Here is a 23,849-nt window from a genome sequence, read left to right as displayed (position 1 = left end):
TTCCAGACCGTTTGCTTTTAATAGATCAACAATGCTACACCAGAGGTGCACGGACAGACCAGTGTACATATTTACAGTTCCCAGGGGATGATCCTGCCCTCTGGTCGCGGCGCACAAGCCAACCCGGATACTGTGCGGAATTGCCCCTTTCTCCCGGGCAGGCCTTGTCCAGGCCCGAGGCAGGGACATCCCTACGACCTGAGCCCCCAGTGCCACTCGCTCCTCAGAGTGAAGAGTTGGCAGAAATGCCCGTGTTTTGTGGGAGGGGCGGGAGGAACCACATCTGAGCTCACAGGCCTATGGGCCCAGCCTTCCTCGCCCTCGGATGCGCACTCGGCCCCTACAGACCCTGAGCTCTGAACCCGGCGCCCAGAGAAGGGTGGTCTGGTCACCGTGGAACAGACCCCATGGATGACCCAAGTCAGGGCCAGCAAGGAATTCAGTCAAGTTACCAATCAGTCCAGTGGGAAAATAAAGAGAAAAGAGAATTGACCTGACAGCCCACAGACCAGGCAAAGAGAAGAGACTAAACTAGCCAAGCCTCCTGGCTGAATTCTTCTCAACCCACTGTATGAGCAGAACCTAACAGGGCGGGTCCAGGTGACTTGGGATGGACATGCTGGGCTGGGGGACCTCACTGCCCAGGGGCGGGGGATGCAGAGTGCCTCCTGCTACGTGTCTTGTTGGTGCTGGAGCAGAAGCTTCCTGACCACAGGGAGGAGGGCCCACTATTTTCCCCAAGCAGAACCTCGTGCTCCTCAAGAGTGACCTCAGAAGGGCTCCAGTAGGCACTCTGTCCCAGCCAGGGTGAGCTTTCTAGCATCAGCTCTGGGACCCGGAGACATGGGGCTCTAGAGGCCCTCGGAATCCCACCCAGGCCTGAAGGTCTCCATGTTACCATCAGCAAGGGCTAATCTCATGAAGGGTGAGACTGGGCTTCTGAGTGGAGCTCTGTGCAGTAGAGGCTGGGCTGCGGGCTCCCCACTACTCTTTCCTTGGGGCCGGGGGCAGCTTGACCATGCAGGTCGATGCTACTTCTTGATTACAGTTTGGTATCTTTTAAGGCTCAATCTACACAGTGACAAAGATCCCTCCAGACTCCTTCCTGGGCACATCCCGTGGGTGGGGGACAATGAAGAGGAGAGGTCTGCTTGGAGAGGCGCAGGAAGGAGCAGCCTGAGGAGCCTGAAGAGGAGAGGTCTGCTTGGAGAGGCGCAGGAAGGAGCAGCCTGAGGAGCCCGAGCCCATCTTGGGGCCTTGACGTCTTCGTGTCCTGTCATGGATTGGGGAGAGCCTGCCCCAAACAAGCCTGTCACATCTCTCTCTTCCAGAAGGTGTGGCCCTGGCGTGTCCAGCTTAGCCTACTTACTGGGCAGAGGTGGGAGCACATGGTGCCGGGAGATGTTGGTGGGGAGAAGGAGGTGCTGGCGGCCCAGCTCCAGACAGAGCAACTCCAGACAGAGCAGCTCTTCCCAGCTCAAGGCCAAAGGTGGCCAGGAAGCTGCTCCCCAGAGCATGTGTTTGCAGGGCTCCTGGTGGACCCTCAGGCACAGGCATTGTCCATCTGACCCTGAAAACCAGCCCAGCTGGCCCTTCCCAGAGATTAAGTAGAGGCTTCAGGATTCCTACACAGACAACCAGACAAGTGACAAAACCAAACCAAAGAGAAAAGCCAAAGAAGAGAGCGCTGAGCTGTGGAGTAGGTAGTTCTTTCTTAACGAGATAAATTACTTTCCAATTCTGGTCACTATGTCCCCCGGAACATGCCTCGTCCTATGAACCCTGAGCTCCCCGGCAGAGCCGGCACCGTGTGAGGGCCCAGGGCCAGGGCCTAGGGCAGGGAGGCCATCTTCCTTGTGGGCAGAGCTGGAGCAACAACAATCTCGTCTGAATCCTCTGAGCTGCTGTCATCCACTTGTGGAGGCCCCATGGGCTGTGGTTGCTGTTGCAGTCCTAAGGGAGAGGACGGCCCTGCAAGGAACCAGAGGGGGTTGTCACCCAAGCTGCTCAGGGCTGGAGTGTGCCTTGGGCTGCTGCTCTCCAACACCTTGCATCGGACCTGCTCCTGCCGGGACGCCCAAGGTCACACCCAAAGCAGTGAAGGTGGGACAGGCCTTCAGAATCAGTGTCACAGCATCCACAAAGCCACCTCAGCCTCCAAGCTCAGCTCGGAACATTCTGGCCATTTCCAAAAGGCCAACTCCTGTAAAAGGTGATGGCTGGCCAGCAGTGAGGAAGTTTGAGCGTGGGCGGGGGTTTCTGAGGACCACTTCATGTTGGCACCCTGAATCTGGGGCCTGGGTGGGGCTGCGACCTGAGTGCAGGTGGGGCTGGGGACCACCTGCATGGGTAACAGCCACCTTCCTTATGACATGGGCCCTTGGGCAGGGGAGGCAGGCAGGACCAGGAGGTGCCCAGTGAGTCCTGTGAGGCTTCCAGCTTACCCTCCCCTGCTTTCTACACATACAGCCGATTTCCCAAATCCTCAGTCCGCGCTGGAAGGGGCACCCCTGATGACTGCCTGCACCCGGAGTGCCAGCTTGGTGGAGGGCGGGGGAGGCGAGGGCAAGGGGTGGGTGGGCAACTGGCCCCACACAGGGCCATGCAGTCATATGGCGGCCAAATACCACAGTTCACAAGCTCTGATAGGGTGAAAGTTGAGTGGGGATCTTTGGGTCAGATATGGCGTGAAACCCTCAGCTCATGCAGGAGATCCTCCAGGGCCCAGACCCAGCCTCCCACACTCACCAGAGCAGGGCTGCAGGGAGGCTGGCTTCCCTGGCCCCCACGGCCCCAGCACTTCATCCTCTGCTGCCGGCCCCTCCACAGTCTCCCCACTGCTCACGTCACTGTCCTCCTGGCCTGAAACAACACGCACACTCAAATCACCTGCGGTGCACAAAGCCAACAGCCAACACAGGCAGGGCTCATCACCTCCACCTGTCTTTCTACCCCGAGGGCTTTGGTTTGGAAAAACTGCTTCCTTTTGCAATTTGCCCTGTCCTAATCGGATTCCATCTGTGCGACCCAAGGCTCAGCACGGAAAAATCCTCCAGTGCACATGCTCCACACGAGCGCCACGTGGTGACAGCATGCTGCCCTCACAAATGAGACCTCAAGACTGTGTTTCTTGGTCTAAAGACAGCATCAGATCTCATGCACTCCCGCTCATCTCCAGCATCACTGGGAGCAGGAGCTGGCAGCAAGAGAGGCTCCCCAACCAGTGTGAGGGGCCATCAGAATCCCAAGACCTGAAGAAAATGCTCAGGCCGCTCACATTGGGCTCTATCTCACACATGAGGCCGCAGGCCCTAGCCCAGGACCCCACGTCAGCCACTAGGCAGAGCAGGGACTGGGCCTCGCAGTTGGGGTACAGCAGTCCTGCCAGGTCCAGGGATTTCTGCAGCTTTTGGACCGTAATGAGGCAGAGAAGCAAATACAAGCAAAGCTTTGCTCAAAACTAACAAATAGGAAAAGCGCTGGCCTAAGGCAGGGAAACCACACAGCTCCAGTTAGAGCCAAGAATAAAAACCAAAGACACATGAGCCATGAAGCTCCAACTGTGTGGCCCGTTGGTTCCTGGAAGCTGCTACAACTGGCACCAGGGCTGCCTCCTGTGGGCTCGCCTTTCCCAGCAGCCTGGGGGATGAGGGCCGAAGCTGGGGGCACCTCCCTGCTGACAGTCATACTCTGTGCCTGAGTGGTCGCCCTGGGACAAGCCCCCGCACGTGCCTGCACACCCCGAGCTTCCGGGGCAGCGGCCGCACTGTTCTTAGAGCCCAGAGGGCCAGCTGCCCCTTGCATGGAAATCCAAGATGAAATGAAATTACCAGGAGAAGCAGGGCAGGGTGGCGCGGGCGGCTGGCGGGCGGGTGCCAGAGCGGGTCTCCTCCTCCTGGAAGCTGCAGGGGCGGCTCTCTGACTGGCGGCACTGGGGAAGAGAGAGAGAGGCTGGCCGCTTGGACTTTACAGATGCCCCTACCACCAAGGCCTCGGCAGAACCAGCACGGGTGGGTGGCACAGGGCACAGCGTGTCTGCCATTGGCCTCCTGGGCACATGCCAAGGTCAGGCGTTGACGCCTTCTCTCCCATGGTCTCTAGTGCTTGCTGCCGTGCCTGGTGGCACTGGTGAGACCCCAACCTGCGTGGCATCCCCAGCCGCCCCAGCTCATTGGGAACCAGACTGTGAGATCCTGGCTCCACCTGGCTCTCCTTCGGCAGAGAGGAAGCATAGCCTGAAAAGTGATGGGCGGCTGCCTTTCCTGTTGTGTAGACTGGGAAATGGGAACCCAAGCCTCTTGCCCCTGCACCCCAACAGACACTCCCTTGCCTGCTGCAGATCCTGCTCTGCCCGAGTTGACCTAGATGGGGTCTGAGTTTCCGCATTCAGGGCTCCAGCAGGTCTGGCAGGATCGTGGCTATTGAGAACGAGTGTGAGCTGCTATGGGAAGGGCCTGACAACACTCGCGCCCTCCTGAGCACTGAGGTCATGTCGAATTTTTTTTTAAAAGGGTAATGCGTTAGGACAAGAGAGCCGGCTACAAACTGGTGGGAACCAGAATCACACGGTGCCTATGCCTTTCTGTTGGCTTTCCCCAGCACAAGGGAGCCATTCCAGGAAGGCACCCTCCTGAGGGGCAGACCTGGTGGGCTACCCCACCTGCATCTGCAGGAGGAGCTCTGCACGGCGTGTTTGTGATCACGTGACACGTCCTGGCTCCCGTGCCCTGTGCCTGTGCATGGGTGGCCTGGTGGATAGGCAGCTTCCTGCACCATGGCCGTGGCTGGTGTCTCCCAGTGACATGCAACAGAGGGAGGCCTGCCAGTTGGATTTACCTGTGTCTGACCCGTGCCAAGTGTGCCCGGAGGACGGACTGGATGGTGGTGATGGCCTCTTCCTCCCCGGGGTCATCCTGGGCCTGGATGGCACGGCTTGGAACACGTGGTGGTGGGGGGTCCTGCTATGATACCACAGTGGAGAAAAGAGCCATTTAGAAGCTTCTGCCCACCTTCCAGGTGTGGCAGGGCCCCTACCAGGCCCCCAGAAAGTCGTGTGGGTGTGCAGCCCCATTCCAGGTGGCTTATCTCGTCACTAACCATGTGCTCAGCAGGCTCCTGACCCTCAGATCCTAGAGATTCTTAAAATGAATGTCTTGTCATTTTTGCAGAGGAGGGACAGATACAGAAAATGCTTATCTTTATTGTGTTTTTAAACTTCTGCCTTAATTGCGAGACAGGCACACTACCTAATATGTGAGCACCTCAAAGCCATGTGGCCCCTGAATTAAATCCAGCTGAGCCTGCACTACAGGTCCTGGTGCCTGGCCCAGTGTGGCCCTCTACACACAGAGTAAGGTGCCAGGTAGGACACGGACATAGAGATGCCGTGCTGCCCTGGGTGATGGGGCATGAGATGGCGATCTGGAGAGAGGGCAGTTAGCACCCTGCTGTGTCCCACTCCCAGGGTTACCTGGCCTGGCGGGCTGGGAGGCCCGGGGGATTCTGAAGCACACGCCTGGCTTGATAGCAGCTTCACCCGTGCTAGGTGTCCCCTGAAAACTGACTGAAGCACCGTAGCCGCCTGGTGGGGAACGAGGAGAGGGAAATGGGTGTTAATCTCCCTGGAAGGTGGCAGGTGCAGAGAATGGGGTGATGGAGGGGAAAGCTCTATCAGCAGAGAAAACTTTCTCTCTCACTGCTGCATAGCCACAGCCTCTGTGTCTCCTGCCTACTGCCTCGTGCAGGAAGAGGCATACCCAGCATCTGAACCCAGGCATCTGTTCAATGCTATCACATTTAGCTGCTCATATTCGTCCATATTCTAAACACAGTTATGTTTCCATATTGGGTAGTTAAGCCCATGCAACCTGCTTTCTATACACCTCTTTCAAAACCAAGTGGGCCAGAGCATGATCTCAAAAGGTAGCAAAGGGATTATTTATCCTCTGACCTTAATCTTAAATGATCTCCTCAGACACACATATGGATGCTCTGTTAAGTCTGAGATCACTGTTCTGGATTCCAGGGGCAGCCCTGGCTGGAAACATCACAGCATGACAAAAGGGTTGAGCTCTCATCGCATATTAGGCAAGCGCCACGTGAGCACACTGGGGCCTGATATGTCGCGTGTTTCGAGGTCAAGATGCTTCCAGCATCACGGTAACTAAAAGAAACAGCTTTGCTTTGTTGTTATTGGAGGCAGTGAAGGAGATGTCCTGAACTCAGGGTTCAGAGACAAGGCCCAAAAAGCGTGGTGAGAATAAGCAGGTGCATGTATAGACCGACCTGGGGCGGGGGGGGGGGGCTTGCTGCATGCAGATGACCCACAGCGAGGGCTTGTAATGAGCGACACAGGCTGGGGTGACATGACAGCCACCAAAGCACTACAGAAGCCCTGCTCAGCAGCATCCTGCAGGGGTCTTGTCATCATCCCTTGCCTGGGGAGGTGAGGACAACCAGGCCTGGGGAGACCCCTGAAGACAAGCAGGAGAACACGATAGCACATGCTAGCCAGCTAGCTGGCTGGGAAACACTCTATACAGTCCTTTGAGGAATCCCAGATTCACCCATTCACTCACCCATTCATTCCACACAATCTGCTGAATGCCTACCACGTGGTGGGCAACATCCTAGGAACTGTGGATACAGTGGTGTGAGGACAGAGGTGGTCCCTGCCTCCGAGAAACTTACATTGCAATGGGAGACAAGCAATTTTAAAAAAAGTAAAATATCAAAATATCAAGTGGGGATGAAAGCTATGAAGAGAAATAAAGCAGGACATGGGGCTGGAGTGATGGCCGATGTGGGGTATTCAGAGACCGGGTCTCTGAAGAGGTAACATTTCCTGTGTAAAGCAAGGGGGCAAGGCATGCAAGTGTCTAGAGGAAGAGCCTTCTAGGCAGAGGGAGCAGCAAGTGCAAAGGCCTGGTGTCAGGAATAAGGTTCGTATTTCCAAGGAGTGCTGAAGAAGCCTCCAGATTGGCCAGAGAAGAATGAGCAGGGCTGGAGGGGTAGCCAGAGAGTGTGACATGGAGAGTCTTCAGGCAATAACTTTAGATTTGCTTCTAAGTTTGAGAGCAAGTCATGTACAGTGATGGTGTTATTTATCATTTAAAACATGTCACCCTGGAGGCTGCACAGGGAATAGGCTGAGGGCGGACAACAGCAGCAGCACGGGGCCGTGTGGGTCTCCAGGGTGGTCTGGGTAGCTGGAGGCTCCCATCAGTTCTGCTGCTGCCTCCAACCTCTGCTTCCAACTGATCACACAGACCTGCTCTCTCCCCAGCAAGCCATGCTCCTGTGCACGCCTGTCTTCTCCCTACGCCTGGGAGCCCCCACACTCCCCAGGCCATGTGCCTGGCCTTCACAAGAGCCCTAAGGCACACCTGACACCCTGACCTGCAATGACTTGTCTCAACAGCTTTCTGAGTCCTGAGGGCCCACCAGGTTACCAGACCTGAAGTGATGATCAAGAAAAGTATGTTGAAAGAACGATTGATTGAATATATCTGAACATGTGAAGTTATCCCAATATTCATCTGACGTTGGTATCACCGGGTCTGGTCTGATTTCATGGAAACCAGTGTGTGAGACATCCCACTGTGACTTTGCTCTAGTGCAAGACTATATATTTTGAAACAGATGAAATAAATCTTGCTTACCTCAGCCAGAACAGCCTCTTTTTTCTGAAATAAAGAGATACATTATGAATTAACACGAGGATGAATTTTTCACAATACAGTGTTCATTTCCTGATCCTGTCTCTGCCACAGTCACCACAGATGGAGAAAAGCAGAACTGGGGTACCAGGGCACTCCTCTCATCGAGAGCGCCCTCCTCACCACCTGCAGCCCAGGAAGCTGGGTGCATCCCTGTCCTCAGCTGGCAGTGCTGAGGGAGCCAGCAGCCATATCCAGATGGCCAGCTTTCTTAGGATGAGTCAGCTGCAGTCGGTGTCACCTGTGGCTCTGGGTCAGCCCATGGGAGCTCTCTGTGAGACATGACTCACAGGCACCACCGTGCACACTTGTCTTCAGCCCCAAGTGAGGAAGCCCCTTCCCACAGCCAGAGCGGTCCTGACACAGGTGTCCTCTCTGGATGGTCATGTCTGCTGAAGAAACTACAAAGAGGACCCCCATACTGACTCCCAACCCATTGTCAGAAGCACCCAGGGACTGGAGGAACAAAGATTGAGCTACACCCAAGGCTGAGCCAGAACCAGCACAGAGGCCCTAGGAATGTGTATTTTTATAGATGTCAGGGAAGCCCGAGTCCTTCTGGTGTGGAAAGCCCGGGATGATACACGAGCTATAGTGGTCAATGACCACAGCCAACAAAACATACTTGCCAGATCCTTTTTGATATTAATCAGAGTGCATGGCCCACGGCCATTATAGAAGAGGATTTGACCCTTGACGGGTTAAGGAAAAATGGAGTATGAGGACCAGCAGGATGTAAGATGAATGAGTGAATGAATAATAGTAACAATCAGGACTGGCCAAGAAACCACCAAGCAGCAGATAAGGATAGCACCAGCAAGGATGTGGGGCGAGCTGCAGAGTGAGGAAGTCTAATGGTGAGCCTGAAAAGTGCAAAAGTGGGGGAGTGGAAATGTGCCATGACTCGAGACAGGCAGAAAAGATGGAACCACATTGCTTGTGGAAGTGGACTCTGAGTCAAGGAGGCATGGTGGAGTGTGGCCAGCTGTAGGCCTGTTGATGGCAGAAAGCGTAGCTGGGTGTGGGGTGCAGTTGCACTGCCAGGGGACTCCAGGAAGTCCCAAGGCCTTCCTCCTCATGGCTTCAGACACCATCACACCCTGACATGAGTCTGAAACGTGCAGACCAAGAGGACCTGGGGCTGAGGTCCCAGGACCCCAATTTCCAGTCAAGTAGCCTTTTGAATGCTATATTCTCAGATGTAGGCATGTGCATCTGATGTTTCTGAGTTCTTTTAACACAGAATCCTGAAGAAATGACTCTGCTCACGAGTCAAGAAGTGAGCTGTGCCCCAGCTCCTGGAGGGGCAGGCAGTGGAAGCCAATGTAGGTGACAGGTCCTGCCAAGTTGGTGGGGAGCAGTGAGCTAGGGCACTGCTCTGAGAGCACCTTACATTTTGTCTTTTTAAATTAATTCATTAATTAAATTTGAGTTTTTTAATTAATTTGAGAGGGAAGGGGGCAAAAGGAGAGGGAGGGGCAAAGAGAGAGGCAGAGAGAGAAGTCAAACAGGTACCCCACTGAGCGTGGAGCCTGATGTGGAGCTTGATCCCAGAACCCAAGATCATTACCTGAGCCGAAATCATAAGTCAGATGCTCAACCAACTGAGCGGCCCAGGCACCCGCATTTGGTCTTTTTAATTAAGGAAAGGTCTGATGAAGACAAAGGTGAAGGGAAAAGCAGCACCCAGACAGACATAGTGGCTCAGTAATGGTGAGCTCCCTCCAGGTCTGGGGTGAGGAGGACGGGGAGCTTGCAATGCCTTCCTGAGCCAGAAGATGAGAGTGTGCTGACAAGAACAAAGGCCCAGGAGCCAGACCTGAGCGCTCCCACTGACCAGATGTGGGACAAACTGAACGAGAAAAGAAAAAAATGACTAATTAATCTAAAAGCCAGAAATGTCCCAGCCCTCAGATAGAGTGGGGGAAGAAGCTTGCTGGCTTCCTGTAGAATGACCACCCCAATCCCCAGGAACAATCCCCTGCTCTGAAGTTAGGGTTTACTTAGTGCTTGATGGGAAACAGGGAAGTTTTGAGCCTGCCTTTTTGGGAGACCATGGAGTGATGCCCTGCTGACCAGCCGATAAGCAAAGCTGCTTTACAGAAGAGTGCCAGCCCCAAAGTCCCCCCATAACTGTGTGACGTGATGGGCTGAGTAAAGGTGTGTCAAGGGTGCAGAGCCATTGGTGGAAGGTGGGGACCAGAGTGCAAAGAGGTCATTCTTCCCACAGATTTACGGGGTCATTGTCATGAGAAAGGTGTTGCCTGACAATGGCAGAAGCTGGCAGCCGTGACATTACCCTGTGCCTGCGGTCAGACACAGGAACAGGACTCCCTGGTCTCACCTGTGCCTGAAAGGAGATGATGCTCTGGCGCAAAAGGCCTAACCTGAGCGGCATCAAGCTTGCACCCCTGACTTGCTGCTTACAGGGAGGAGACAAGGGCCACCACAGGAACACAATGGGACAGATCCTGTACGTGGGCACCCTGCAGGGGACTGGCCCTCACTCTCCATAAGGACGTGCAAGAACACTGCAGAGTTCTCACTGGATGTGGGTCAACGCTCAACCTTGACTGGATTGGGGCTGACAACGTTGATCCTTGAGAAGGGATCCTGGGGCACGTGGGGAGATGTGGCTATGAAGGTATGCCAGAGGCCATGAGACACCCTCTGCCTCACTTCGGGGTGTCTGAGGGTGCCTGCTGTGGTGAGCTGGGTGCCCTCGTGCTCAGAAGATGCCAAGAATTCACGTTTAAAACTTACTCTCATAAGGTTGTACCAAGAAACGATCCACATAGAAAAGAAATAATGCTGAGTGTTAACTGCTCTTGAGGTAGGGGCAAGAATTTGCGTGGTACCTTCCTGAATACATGGAGTTCTTCCAAATATTCTAAATGTTCTATACATTCTCATAACAGAAGTTGCGAAGAAACAGTAGCTTAAGAAACTCTATGGACAACCTTCTGGAACTAAGATCTTATGATATTCAGACAGCCAGAGAGCTGCACAGTCTCTGTTGATTCAGCTGGGGAGAAAGGGCCCTGCCATGTTCTACAGCCAGGAGCTCTTTCAGAGCGCAGAGCTCGTCCAAGGAGACGGCCACTCTTACCCCAGAAGCTCAGGAATGGAGCCCCATTCCTCCCTCCACAAGATAGCATGCGGTCTCCCGGGCTCCTCCCCTGTCACCCTGCTTCCCCTACCCTGGACTCCTTGCCAGTCACCCCACTTCCCCCACCTCAGGCTCCCCTTCTCCCTCCCCCCGCCCCCCGTCATCTCCCCTGCTTCCTCTGCCCCAGGCTCCTCCCCCTGTCACCCCACTTCCCTTGCCCTGGGCTCCTCCTGTCACCCTATTTCCCCTGCCCTGGGCTCCTCGCTCCACCTCTCCCTAAGCATGAAGGCATTCAGCACAGACTCATAGCTCCTTGTCTCCTGGGTCTGAGACATACATTCTCAGCTTTCATGGGTGGCCTTCCTGTACCCTAACTTATAGGTGGTGTCCCCTGAGGAGCAGCCACTCAAGGCAGGTTTTTCAGAGTCCCAGGAAAACAGACCACAGCCTGAGCTGCTTTCCCCCAGGCAACCCCAGAAGAGGGGCTTCTCTGGGGGTTTGAATTTCCAGTTGTTTCTAGACTGGATCCACCTCACTGTGGAGCCCATGCTCAGCCATGTTTAGGGGGACAGGGCAGAGATTTCAGAGTGTGGTCAGGGGCTGCACCCAGAGCGGGTCTCCCTTGGAATCAGCCACCCGCCGCTGTGTAGTCAGTGAGCTAACAAAGGCTTCCGGACAAGCCACTGCCCCTCTCCACCTCCAGATGACCCTGTAAGGGTCCCTGTAGGAGCTACTTTGGGTCCAGGTGCTGGTCTACCCCTCACCCCCCACGACATTCTGCCCCACATTTCCATGCACGCCAGCGGCACCGATGCACAGAGCCTGTGTGGCAGAGAGAGCGGACCACAGTGAGGCCGCCCGGGCTCTCACCTGCTGGCAGTATCTCTTCCAGCGGGCCTGCAGGATCCTGGCTGCCGTGTCTCTTTGCCCCTTGGAGCAGGTGGAGGGGGGCCGAGAGAAGCCCTCCTCACTTGGATCTGGCTCATGGTCCTGCTGAGAGAGCCTGCTGGTGGGAAGGGAAGGTCGGGGTTCTTCTGGGGTCTGCAGAAAGGTGCAAAGGACGATTAAGCCGGGCAGGGAGGATGGGTGAGGTGGCAGGATGCTGGCATGATACAGGCTGAGCTCATCAGACTAGATTTTTTAATGTGGAGGAAAAATCTGTACCCTACACGTTCAGTATGCCGTACTACAAAAAAAAAAAAATCTCTGCAGAAACAAGGTACAGCTAATAAATGGCTTTAAGGTGGTTTTCATCCACCTCCCTAAACCCGGTGTGATGGTACTCCCATGAGAGGATGACGGGGTGACACCCCTGTAAGTCTGACACGTGGCCCTTCCGAAGCTACAATGTACTTCCTGAGCTCAATGACACGTGTGTGTTATTGCAAGGTTTACCTGCTTCTCAGGCATCTTGTTTTTGGTCTTTCTTTTACTCTAAAGACCTTTGCAATTGAGGGCAATAGATTTCTAGTTCAGTTTTCACGGTGAAAAGAAGCTCCCTGCATGGAGCCTGCTTCTCCCTCTGCCTGTGTCTCTGCCTCTCTCTCTCCTCTCTGTGTTTCTCATGAATAAATAAATAAAATCTTAAAAAAAAAAAGAGTCTAAATTTATTATCTGCAATGACATCTCTCAATAAAAATCCACACCCTGGACTATCGTCCTCACGCTGGGGGCCTATGTTGCTGGAGGACCCCTTTGTGAAGATGGCAACTGGTAAAAACTGACACTGTCCCAGGTCCAAGGAGCCAGGCCCACCACCCACACCCCGGGGCCCCTAGTGGATCAGTCACTATCACCAGGCCCTCCTGGCGCGCCCAGTTACTACCCACCGAGACCCCCAACATCCAGCCGGAGAGGGGCTTATCTTCTCCCTCGGTACCAATATGCCCCCCACATCACTGTTCCTCTGTGGCAACATGACCTCTGTCACTATGTGGCCTGTCCCAATGGGAGTAAGAGAGTCCCATCAGTCACCTAGAGATAAAGGAATACTCACTCCAAAACTCTTGGCAAATAGCTGAAAGGATTTTAAATTTCAATAGAGAAATTCCTTGAGGCAACTGTTAGAAACTGACCCCCTGCCACCCTGATTAAACCTACAATTCATCACCCATGTCCAAACGTGGAGAGCCAAGTCCATTTGGAAATGCATTTCCAGCAGGAAAACCCCAAAGCCTGTTATAAGAATATACATGCCTGTTATAAAAAATTCAGACTATGCTAGAGGTAAATAAAACTGCTCGTGGTCCCACATACAGAAGCAAGCCATACTTCGGTAATTTGTTCGGATTTTTTTCCAGTGTGAGTTTTTTTTTTTTTTTCCTAATCTCAGGGGATCGCTGCTGTGACCTTCTCTGGAAGAGACAGATTTGTTTCCACCAAACAGTAGGTCACAGGTGGCTTTCTGAGTCAGCCAGTGGAGACCTGTTCCCCACCAGCAGTGGCTGGACAGGGTCCTGCTATCCCGCTGGCAGATGCACGGCTCACCCGTCGGTCTCCCGTCCATGGCGTCTGCACCACTACTACCAGGCTACCTAACATCCTTGTCCCTGTGGCTTTGCAGAGGGTACGGCTATTCCCTTGGCCCACTCTTGGCACGAACAGTGTGAAACCTGGGGCCCAAGGTAGGCTCCTGCCGATAGTAGGGACATAAAACCTCCAGGTTGAATAAGATGCCTCAGTAAGTCCTGAGTATAACTTTGACACTGGGCAAACCTCGAGAAGCCCCTCTCAGGGGACGTAGAGATGGTGATTAAGGATGTCAACCCTTGAGAAAAAGAACGTTCATCAGGGCTCCCTACCAGTGCAGCCACTGTGTCTCACACTGAGTTAGTGGAGGATCGAAATCCCGAATTGCTGGGACTCACAGGAAAAGCGGCATTCTTGTGGTAAGGTGTGCAGAGAAGTGGGCCTGTGCCCTTGGTGCCGGATCCTCCTGGAGGTCAGCGCAAGGCCTGGGGGACAAGGAGCCCGCACCAGACCCACCTTCCTGACCGTGGGGGAACATCAGCGCACGGGCGGAGCCTGGCGCTACAGTGACTCTCCTCTGTCTCCGCGTCAACACTCTGAGGAGACAATAGGAGAAACTTGCTTTGCTTCCCACATGAGTGTCTACAGGAACCCTGAGCAGGTCTCTCTGTAGAGGGAGGGGTCTCCAAGAACCAGATGAATTAAAACAAGCAGAAGAGTTGACGTTTGCTTCTGTTGGGTGCCTCCGAGGGGTCAGGATCACCCAGAGTGGACAAGTCACAGATGGGGGAGCCCTGTCGGCTCAGAGCTCTGTGAGCACCCGCTCAGGAAGAAAAGGGGCCCCTGCCAGTGAGGTGGTCCCCGGAGACACACAAACATAGCTCCACCGCCCACATGCCCCCACCCCAGCAGCCCTGGCCTCACATCTATCCACCCAGAGCAGACAGCGGGCATGGTATGCAGGGGGGCAAGGGGTCCCCTGGAAGGTGACGGTCATGCAGAGCGGCTGGCTTCCTGGACACTGGGACCGTGACTCTACAGGACTCAGGACATTAACCAAAGCACTTTGGAGAAACCAGCACAGAAATGCATCCCACAGATAACACAAAAAATATACTTTACTGAACCACAAAAATAGTTTCCGGAAAGGCTCAGGAAGGACTCACATAGTCCGACCCTCACACTTGGCCAGCAGGATATGCCGGCACCAAGGCTGTCACGCAACCTTCGGGAACTCCAGCGCGTGTGCACCACGAGACTGCCTTTCCTTGCCTCCCTGGTAAGCTGCGGCTCATCTCCATTTGCCACCAGAGCTGCACCCATCAGCTTCTGCAGATTCCCGACTGTCAGCACTTCTCTGTTTTTGAAGTACACACCATGTCATGTAGTGTAAGAGCCCTCCCCACGGAGACTCCAGCTCAGGAAGCCAGCCTCAGAAGACACCAGCCAGCCCAGATTCAAACATCAGAATGTGTCTGTTTCACCCTCAGCAGGTAATGCAGCCCTAGAGCCCGGGGACATTCTCTTTTCCCGGCGGCCGGTGACCATCTCTGTCAGGTCACTTGTTATAAAACAGTAAGTTGCCTTCTGAAGCAACAGAACTTCTTGGCTATGATGTGTACCCCGTAAAGGCCCACTATCCTGGTGGATCCCCTGGGTGTTACCATGTCTGTAGCAAGCAGACGGGGGCTCATGGAAAAGGGATCGTAAAGGGGCCGCCAGGTGTTATCTACCATTTCTGACGTGTGCTCGTTGTGGACGCTTCCCCACCAGCCTGGCTTTATCTACCACACGTTTACATGGTGGAGTCCTCTTGGAGCACACTGCTACCACAGAATTTTAATACCAATGTTATTTGTGTTAATAGATTATACCTGCCACCTGAAAAAAATCCATCAATTGGAAAAAAGGATTAGCAAGGAGGCACAGTGCAGCCACCAGAAGTCCAAGTGCAGGTGGCATAGGGCCAGTGGATACCAGAGGGCTGCTCTGGCTCAAAGGTGGTGTCAGGGGAGCCAGCCCCTTGTGGCCACAAAGACCAGCTCAGCTGTAGCTGCCTCCATGAGGGGACAGGGACAGGAGGGCGGTGCCTGCAACTTACCTCTCACCTTGAACCTGCCATTTGCCACACACTCATTCAACACCTGGACATGTGCAAAGCTCAGTGGCAGGCACGGGGGTCTCGGAAGATGCTCTGCCACAGTGAGCACTCTCCTGGCCAGGCTGTGTCCATGTCATGGCCTGAAGCTTACATTAAACACGCAGGACGGGGGACAGGAGGTCCTCCCCAAGCGTTGCCCCTTCCCCAGAAGGCCTTCTCAAACTCCTCACCCACTAACAGACACCCCTTGTTGGACAATTAGACTTTCTGAATAGGTGAAATCCGGGGAAGATCTTCACCCAACTTCAGTATCTAAGACTCAAACACTGTTCAAAAAAGTCACTTAACTGACAATTGATCAGTTCAGATCCTGGGTTCAACATACACAATTTGTGGAGATCAAGGGGAACGGTAAGGGGAACGGCCTGTCAGTGCCAGAGTCAGGAGAACCAGGGGACCAACCCAGCAGAATGTCCCGCTCAGGCCGAGAGCCCCACGGCACTTGCACAGGAAGTCTGAAGCCCAGCTGAGCCATACCTCAGGACTCATTTCCACGGGGTTGTCTCTCTCTGCTCTCCTAATCTCTTCCAGTTCTTGACACTTCTTCACAAGCGTTTGAATTTCCTCTCTAAAGTAGGAGGGAGAGGATGACATCTTAACTGGTCATCATGCAGTGGCCCATGTCTCCATGTCTGTATGTGACTGCAAGGGCCGCCTGCGGGGGTACCTCTCCTGCAGCCATTTGAGGCCCCCAGTACCACCTCCCTGCACCTTGGCCAGCATGGGGTCCCTACTGCAGGACCATGCTCTGTGGCCTGTGTCTGCAGCCAGGCTGGCAGCCCCAGGAGGGCAGGGCCGGAGGATCCCCAGGGCCAGCACTGCCTCTGATGTGTGGGAAAAATCCTGGTGGCTGGAGTGATGCATGGGCCAGCAGCATTTGGGGTTTTCAGTGCACAATGTGAGTGGAAGCAACCAGGACTTGTGTCCTTGCTATAGGTTTTAATGGCAATAGAAAAATAGCTCTTCCCTGCACACCTGCCCTTTCTGGTCTCTTCCGGCCCTGCCTTCCGACAAAACGTCGTCACAGTTCTCCTGAAAACAAGTACTATTCATTCTAGCAATCTGTGTCTTCCTCATTATTCTGAGTGGTATATATTTCCATCTAGGGTTCTAGCCTACTTTGGGGGGGCACTTCTCATTGAGGTAAAATTCATAGAACATGGTGCGACCATCACCACCAATTCAGAACACTCCTCCCACCCAAGGGAGCCTCGCGTGGAGCAGCCCCTGCTTATTTCCCTGCCCCCCACCCCTCCCTGAGAATCTGCCCGTGCGCATCCAGTCTGTGACTCTTCCTGTCTACTTCCTTCACGTGGCACCCTGTGCCGGAGGCTCATCCACGCCATCATGTGTGCCAGAACCTATTTCTTTTTCTTCCTTCATGTGGACATACTTGAATTTCTTATCTGTGCCTCAGCTGATGGGCTTGGGGCTGTCTCCCCTTTGGGGTCTATGAACAATTGTGAAGGAGCAGGATTCTGGCCCTGGATGGCCGCCCCTGGTGGCTGTGGCTGCAGTGGAGGGTGTGTGTGGAGGACCTGGCATCACACCACAGAGGCAAAAACTGCCTGATTGTGAAGAGCTCTTTCCCAGAATTGGGATTTTTACTCTAAGGGACACAAAGAGCTCCTGCAGGATGTCAGGAAGTGAGTGACGGATTCAGGCTGGGGCTGCAAGAAAATGCTCCAGAAGCTGTACGGAGGGAAGACTGGAAATGCCTGGAATTGTGGGATCTCTTGACAGCCTCTGACTCCTGGCATGCTCACCTCAGAGCCTCCTCTCTTCCTCTTCTCTCCTCCTCACCTCCCTTCATGTCCTCCAGCTCCTTCTGCAGGTCAGCATTTGTCTGGAGCAGCTGCTTCATTTCCAAACTGAACATACAGAACCAGAAACATTTCAGAGTTCGTGAAAATGAAGGACCACAGTTACATGAATTATCACCAAAGCAGGAAGAGCTTTCCAAAAACATCACGTCACCCAACTTCCTTCCTCATGACAGTGGATGGATGTGGGGGCAAATGGATAGAGGCACTTGTTTATAACCACGCAGCCAGAAGACCCGAAAGGCCTGCCACCCTGGGGGGCTGTTCCTCCAGATATTCACTGAGTACCTGCTATGTGCAGCTATTAGGTACCCAGGATACAGTGGCGAGGAGACTCAGATGAGCTGTGGCCCTGCTCTCATGGAGAGAGGCTTTATCACAACAGTCCCACAATTGGTATGTAAACCGTATCTCAGATGAGTGCTAGGAGGGTCCTGCCTGCACCACACGGGGCTGCTACTTGAGCTGAGCCATCGAGGACAAGGGGGTGACCTGGGACCTCCAACTAAACTGCTTGCTCCCTGATAGGCTTTCCTGGTCCTACAGGTGGCATGTGGCTAAGAGCACCGTTCCAAGTCTGAACTCAGCTCCACTGCTCACTGTCATGTGACCTAACTTTTCTAGGTCCCTTAGTCTTCTATGAATCAGAGGAAAAACCTTGACTATTTCAAAGAGTAAGGGCTGAATAGGTGGAAGCTCTTATCATGCCAGGTGACAGCTGAAGAGATTATCAGAGACGTTACTTACCTCTCAAAATGACTAGCATTATTTACCTTTCAAAATGACTAGCCCAGTTTTTTTGATAAATACTAATTTTTACAAAGAACCTACCAATTCACATAGATGTACTTGGATTGGAGGACTAAGAACAGGTGGAGTGTGAAGGGATTTTCCTCTGCTGTAAACAGAAGGCAGCAGAGAACTTAGTAGGTGAGGAGTCAGCTAGGGAGTCCTTCTCAGACTTAAATGTGCACATGAATCATCAGGGGGCCTCATCAGACAGAGTCAGATTCAGGAGATCTGGGTCTGACAAGGTTCTAGATCTCCAACCAGCTTCCAGGTGTGCCACACCTAGGTTCTGCATCTCTAACCAGCTTTTGGGTGGACAGGGCCTAGGTTCTACATATCTAACCAGCTCCTGGGTGGGCAGGACCTAGGTTTTGCATCTCTAACCAGCACCCACGTGATGCTGAGGCTGGTGGCTTCCCTAGGCCACTCTGAGAGATAAACCCCATCTCAGAAGATGCATGGGTTTAGCTTACTTATGACAGAACTGCGACCAGAGAAGCCACAAGTAAACAGCAGAGGAAACATCTTCAGTAAACTACAGATCAAGACACTAGAGAAAAAAACAGTGAACAAGCAAAATCTGGAGATTTCGCCTTTCAAACTCTGAGGGTCACACTGAACCCTTCACAGAATTTGTGTCTTATTTGGCATTTAGACTGGATGTCATAAACATATAACTGCTCTCTGAACCACTGAAGAAGATTTAACTGGCTTATCTACTTTACAAAAGTCAACGAAAGTCAATTCTTCCCAAAAAAAGAATTTGGAAATCACTCTGGAATTCTGCATGAAGAGATTTAAATACCTCCCCTTCTTTCAATGATGTAATATGGTCAGTTAAGGCCTTCTTTTCACCACTAAGTGACTTTTACTTCACAAATAAGATACAGGAAGTTGGGACGCCTGGGTGGTTCAGCGGTTGAGCATCTGCCTTCTGCCTTCGGCTGAGGTTGTGATCCCAGAGTTCTGGGAGGGAGTCCTACAACGGGCTCCCTGCAGGGAGCCCGCTTCTCCCTCTGCTTACGTCTCTGCCTCTCTCTCTGTCTCTCATGAATAAATAAAATCTTTAAAAACATAATTTATTTGTTATGTTTATTATTTAGTCTTTGTCCCCTCTGAATGTTGCCACTAAATAAACATTCAAAAAGGGTAGGAGTTTGGGACTCTTGGGTAGCTCAGTGGTTGAGCGTCTGCCTTCGGCTCAAGGCATGATCCCAGGGTCCAGGGATCGAGTCCCTGCGAGGAGCCCGCTTCTCCCTCTGCCTATGTCTCTGCCTTCTGTGTCTCTCATGAAGAAATAAATAAAATCTTAAAAAAAAAAATACAGTAAGTCTCTGAATCCTACAAAACTACCCCAGGAATTACTACCAGGAGTTGAGCATCTCCCCTGTATTCACCAGAATGCCAGTCTCTAGCCACAAGCCCTCCCGGGGGGCCAGAGTGCCAGTTGTGCCCCGAGACCTACTCTTTCTCCTGCAGCTGCATCTGTAGGGCATTCCGCTCGCCTTTCAGGCTCCGCACAGTCCCCCGCAGATGCTCGCTGTCCTCGTGTTGGTCACCTCGTGGCTGCCTGGACATAGTGGAGCTGGACGCAGAGTGCACCACAGCGTTTGCCTTGACCACTTCTGAAGCATGTAATTTGGGGCTTTCCATTGAACTTATTTTCTAGAGGCAACACAGGCATTTTTCAGATGTTCTTTCTCATTTTATGTTGCGGTTATGAAACCCAAGGAAGAGATAGTGACCAAGCAAAACTCGTCCCAAGCCCAGGTTTGGGACAAGCTCTGGGTGTGACCTTAAATCGTGGGACAGCTCCACCTCACGGGAGCCTTTTGGGATGGGAGCCCATTGGGGAAGTGAAGAGCACCCCTGCCAGCAGAGCCCAGCCTGGGACAAGTGGGGGCAAGGCACCATTAACAAAATAGAACACAGGGCCTATGAAAGGGAAATTCATAAGCTTCTTTTCTTTGTGCTCATTTACTCTAGTATTTCCTTAGGATTTCTAGAATTTTCAAACTCTATGATTTTAATCTTAAGTGATAACCCAGTTGTGCCCACTAAGAACTCCTGAGGACTTGTGGCTTGCCTGATGCCAGCCTGCATCAGCAGACAAAGTACTGCCCTCGTGCACTTCAGAGCCACCTCTGGCTGACTTCCTTTCCTAACAAACTTTATTTTCAAAATACCCACAATATATAAAACTTATTAGGTTTTTCTGCTGTGTAAATATGTAAAGTTCTTTTTTTAATGCTCCCCTCTAGGTTTACTCTGCTCAGCCAAATAAGGGGGCAGCTCCCACTTTACCAGGCTACTCAGAAGATGCTGACACTTCTGACTAACTCCAGTAGAATCTGATTGATTACTGACCAGAGGAATGATACTAAATTTACAAATTCACATGGCAGATTTGAGGAAATATTCATCTTCCCGATTTTCTGGGGGATACATAGAGTTTTCTGATGACTCAGATATACAGGATGGTGAGGGACCGGCCTGTAGAAAGCTCACATGCACACGTCAGGCTGAGTTTCTAAAAGGCTCTAGGATCACCTGCATCCATCCCTAGTCACACACAGAGAGTCCAAAACCATGTGCTGTGTGACCACCTGTAATATCAGAGACAGGAAGGACATAAGCCTTGGTCTCATCCAGACCTGCAAGGAGTCTGCCCTGAGTGCCATCCAGTAGACAGCGACTATTCATTAACATGTCCTCTCTGAGTATCCTATGAGCAGAGGACTTGTCTATGTTCCCACTTTATAAGCTGTCTGGCTTCTCTTTGAGCACAGGCTGATCCTAAAGGACAGGAGGTGGGCTAAGAGGCACACCACTCACTTTTTCCAGCTCTGTGATCCGTCTCAGCAGCCGGGGCTTACTCCACTCCATGTAACCTGACGGAAGCAATGGTTTTAAAGATGTACTTCATACAACCATCCGATGGCCCCTTCAGCCCAACCCAACTGTCTCAAGAACAGCCTGTGAGTTTCCCCTTCCACAAGCTGGCACAGCTCGTACAGCCAGAAGCAAAGCCGGGAAACCCCACCCGGCAGGTTCTTACAACCCAATGGCGCCCCCGGTCAAAGATGGTCCTTCTCAAGGTCACACGAGTCCACTTTGCTGTATCCTTTGCCCCTTCCCTCCTGCGGGCACTTCCTTCCCTGGCCCTCCTAGCTCTTCCAGCTGTCTCACCAGCTATTGGCAGCAGCGCTGCTGGCTCACCTCGCCGGTCACCCTCTGAACACTGCCATGTCATATCAGGGTCTGCACTTGGGCCCTCCTCTGCACCACTCACTCGTGGGTGCTCTGAATCTCACCCAAGTCCTCTGCTGGTGATCACCTGCTGAGCCTCTGCCCTGAACTCATGGATACATTGTTTCCACTTGGATACTTAGTACACAGCACAGACTAGACCTGTTCCCTTCCCCCAGACCTGCTCCTGTCACCTCCACCCCAGTAAAGGACACTCATCCTTTCAGTTGCTCAGATAAAAGCCCTGGAACCGAGCTCCTCCTGCATCAGAGGCTGCACCTGATCTCCCAAAGGTATCTGGAACCTGGCTATCTTTCAGCCCTATGGTGCTGCCCTGCTCCAAGTGGTCAGCAGCCTGTATGAGGACATTGTAGAAGCCGTCTCCCCATCTGCTTTTCTACAGTCTGCTCAGCATAGTAGCTGGTCTTCTCCCCAGGCCCAAACCCCCAGGGCCTGGGCATGGCTGGCACAACCCTGCCCTCCACCTGACCCAGCTCCTGTCTCATTGCTCCACCCTGCCATTGCCGACACATGCTGTACGCATTGGCTATGGGCCTGGCTGTCCCTCAGCTGTCCCAGGTCTGTTAGCTGTCACTGTCCCTGAAGACCCTATTCACAGGTGCACACCCTGCCCCGACCCCTGCTGACTTTCCACTTTATTTTGCTCCACGACACTACCACCTGACCCACAGCTGATGGGTTGACTTCTTGTTCCCCTCCCAGCATGACATCGCCCCCTACAAGGGATGTCTGCTTTGTTCACCACTCTACTCCACTCCCTAGATGGGTGCTTGGCACACAGCAGGTACCCATTAGATTTTGGGATACATTTTAGTGTAGCCTAGCAGGATGTGTCTGCATTTGTGGCAACTGAAATCAGGCCTCAGGGGCTGGGCAGGAGGGCCAGGACTCTCCCACAGCCTCTGCCTGCATCTTCCCTCAAAGAACATGAGACGTGGCCTCTCCTCGAGCGTCCCTCCGTGGGCGGCTCCAGGGATGGTACCCTTCATGGTGGAGACGGTGGGAGAGTTGCTCAGCACACGGTCCAGATCTTCCTTCAGGCTCTGGTTTTCTTCCGTGAGCTCCTGGACGCTCCGGGACAAGCTCAGGAGGGCACTGCTCACTTTTTTCTGTCTTCTGAGGCCCATTTTCTTCTCCCCTGGAGGCCTGGGAACAACAAGACCAACAGCTAGGTTTGAACTCCTAAACTGACTTTATAAAATGCCTTAAAAGAGGGGTGGGCACACAACAGCCTGTGGGTGTCTGGCCCTGGCTCAGAGAGATTTCCGCAGATATTTGCAATTGAATAGGAAACACAGACTTTGAACTCCAAGGAACATACAGTAACATATTCTAAATTGCATCACTAAAGTTTGTGTGAATTTACTTTGTCTTGTTACATAAACACTTGTCTAACGGTTCTGATTTTGCCCCTTATCCCAGAAAGTCTAACATACAGCCTGTTCAGTTTCTGTACCTGCAAATTTGCCTACTTGCTAAAATTTATTTGTAACCCCTGAATTGATACTTGGGGTGGCTTCACGGTCACTCAGGGACATGGGTAGGGTGGCGGGAAGCTTCAGGGCGAGTTCCTGGTGGGAGGGTGGGTGGAGGCCCCATGTGCTCCTCAAGCAGCACCTCCACTATATTGAGTGTGTATTTCCCTGTGTCTTTCGTTGGTGGTCTCACGGTTTAAAACGGGCTCTTCAGCACAATGCTCGGGTCTGCCCCATGGACCTAATCACCAGAAAGCACGTGTGTGTGATGCCACTTGATGTTGGGAATCAGCAGTATGTACTAAATAAGTGGTTTTTCAGCAGAAATACACACAGAAACAGGATGGGTGGTGATGTTGTGACCTGAGGCTCGCAGGAACCTACTCTGTATGTCCCCCAGGGGAATGGCTTTGTATTTGTTTGTGGACGCTGCACAAAACATACCTACCTCAAACAGCAAGAATCAGTTGTCCTTTATGGAAAAAGCTTGCCAAGCCAAAGGGGGCAAAGAGAAGGCTGTGCGTGGCACAAGGTAAATGCCTGATACACATATGCAGCTCAGTGCAGAGGCCAGTGGCATGGCCAAATCTGCAGTGAGGGAATCTTGGCGATAAGGAAACCCTGATGTCTCTCCTAATAAACTCCTTCAGGAAAATGAACTTGTGTTTACTGTTGGGTATGAAATGTCTTCTTGACAAGGAAGGCCTGCTTTCAACAACAGTGCTTTCTAACTGTATGAGGGAAGTGTTCCATAGTAGGAATTAGGGAAGCAACGTGTGGAGAGTTGAGCACGCTGTTAGTAGCCAGCGTGTGGCAACCACGAGGGCACCTGTGTAACCATGCCAAATGGAAACAGGTCCACTCTAACAATGAACAAACCAAGCAGGTGTGGGTACTGCCCGCACTTCCCATGTAATGCCTATGCTATTCTTAGGACCAAACACAAAACACAGCTCCCAAGGAGATGATCATACTTCTTTCCGACAGTCTCGGAGCTTGCCAGCAGAGTCTGGAGACGATGAATCTGTAAACACC

General features: G+C 52.8%; 1 protein-coding gene across 8 annotated transcripts in view; it reads right to left on the bottom strand.

The window, feature by feature from the left end:
- IQCE (IQ motif containing E) overlaps positions 1-23,849 on the bottom strand; it is a 45,237-nt gene continuing 21,388 nt past the window's right edge. For 7 of the 8 annotated variants that reach the window (XM_041749448.1, XM_041749449.1, XM_041749443.1 and 4 more), the window contains 13 exons: positions 23,789-23,838; positions 22,322-22,485; positions 20,905-20,960; positions 19,535-19,734; positions 17,224-17,328; positions 15,935-16,025; positions 11,698-11,868; positions 7,662-7,685; positions 5,471-5,581; positions 4,837-4,961; positions 3,831-3,931; positions 2,749-2,862; positions 1-1,971 (listed from right to left, as the gene is read on the bottom strand). In XM_041749448.1, coding sequence (XP_041605382.1) covers positions 1,832-1,971; positions 2,749-2,862; positions 3,831-3,931; positions 4,837-4,961; positions 5,471-5,581; positions 7,662-7,685; positions 11,698-11,868; positions 15,935-16,025; positions 17,224-17,328; positions 19,535-19,734; positions 20,905-20,960; positions 22,322-22,485; positions 23,789-23,838 — 1,452 coding nt within the window. In that variant the 3' untranslated portion in view covers positions 1-1,831. The remainder of the gene's footprint in view (positions 1,972-2,748; positions 2,863-3,830; positions 3,932-4,836; positions 4,962-5,470; positions 5,582-7,661; positions 7,686-11,697; positions 11,869-15,934; positions 16,026-17,223; positions 17,329-19,534; positions 19,735-20,904; positions 20,961-22,321; positions 22,486-23,788; positions 23,839-23,849) is intronic. The other variant, XM_041749444.1, reaches the window with a different exon arrangement.

Source organism: Vulpes lagopus, chromosome 3, assembly GCF_018345385.1.
Source record: "Vulpes lagopus strain Blue_001 chromosome 3, ASM1834538v1, whole genome shotgun sequence".
In the NCBI taxonomy this organism is placed as follows: domain Eukaryota; kingdom Metazoa; phylum Chordata; class Mammalia; order Carnivora; family Canidae; genus Vulpes; species Vulpes lagopus.
Note: the sequence above shows the minus strand (reverse complement) of the source record. Positions and strands in the feature narration are given on the sequence as shown.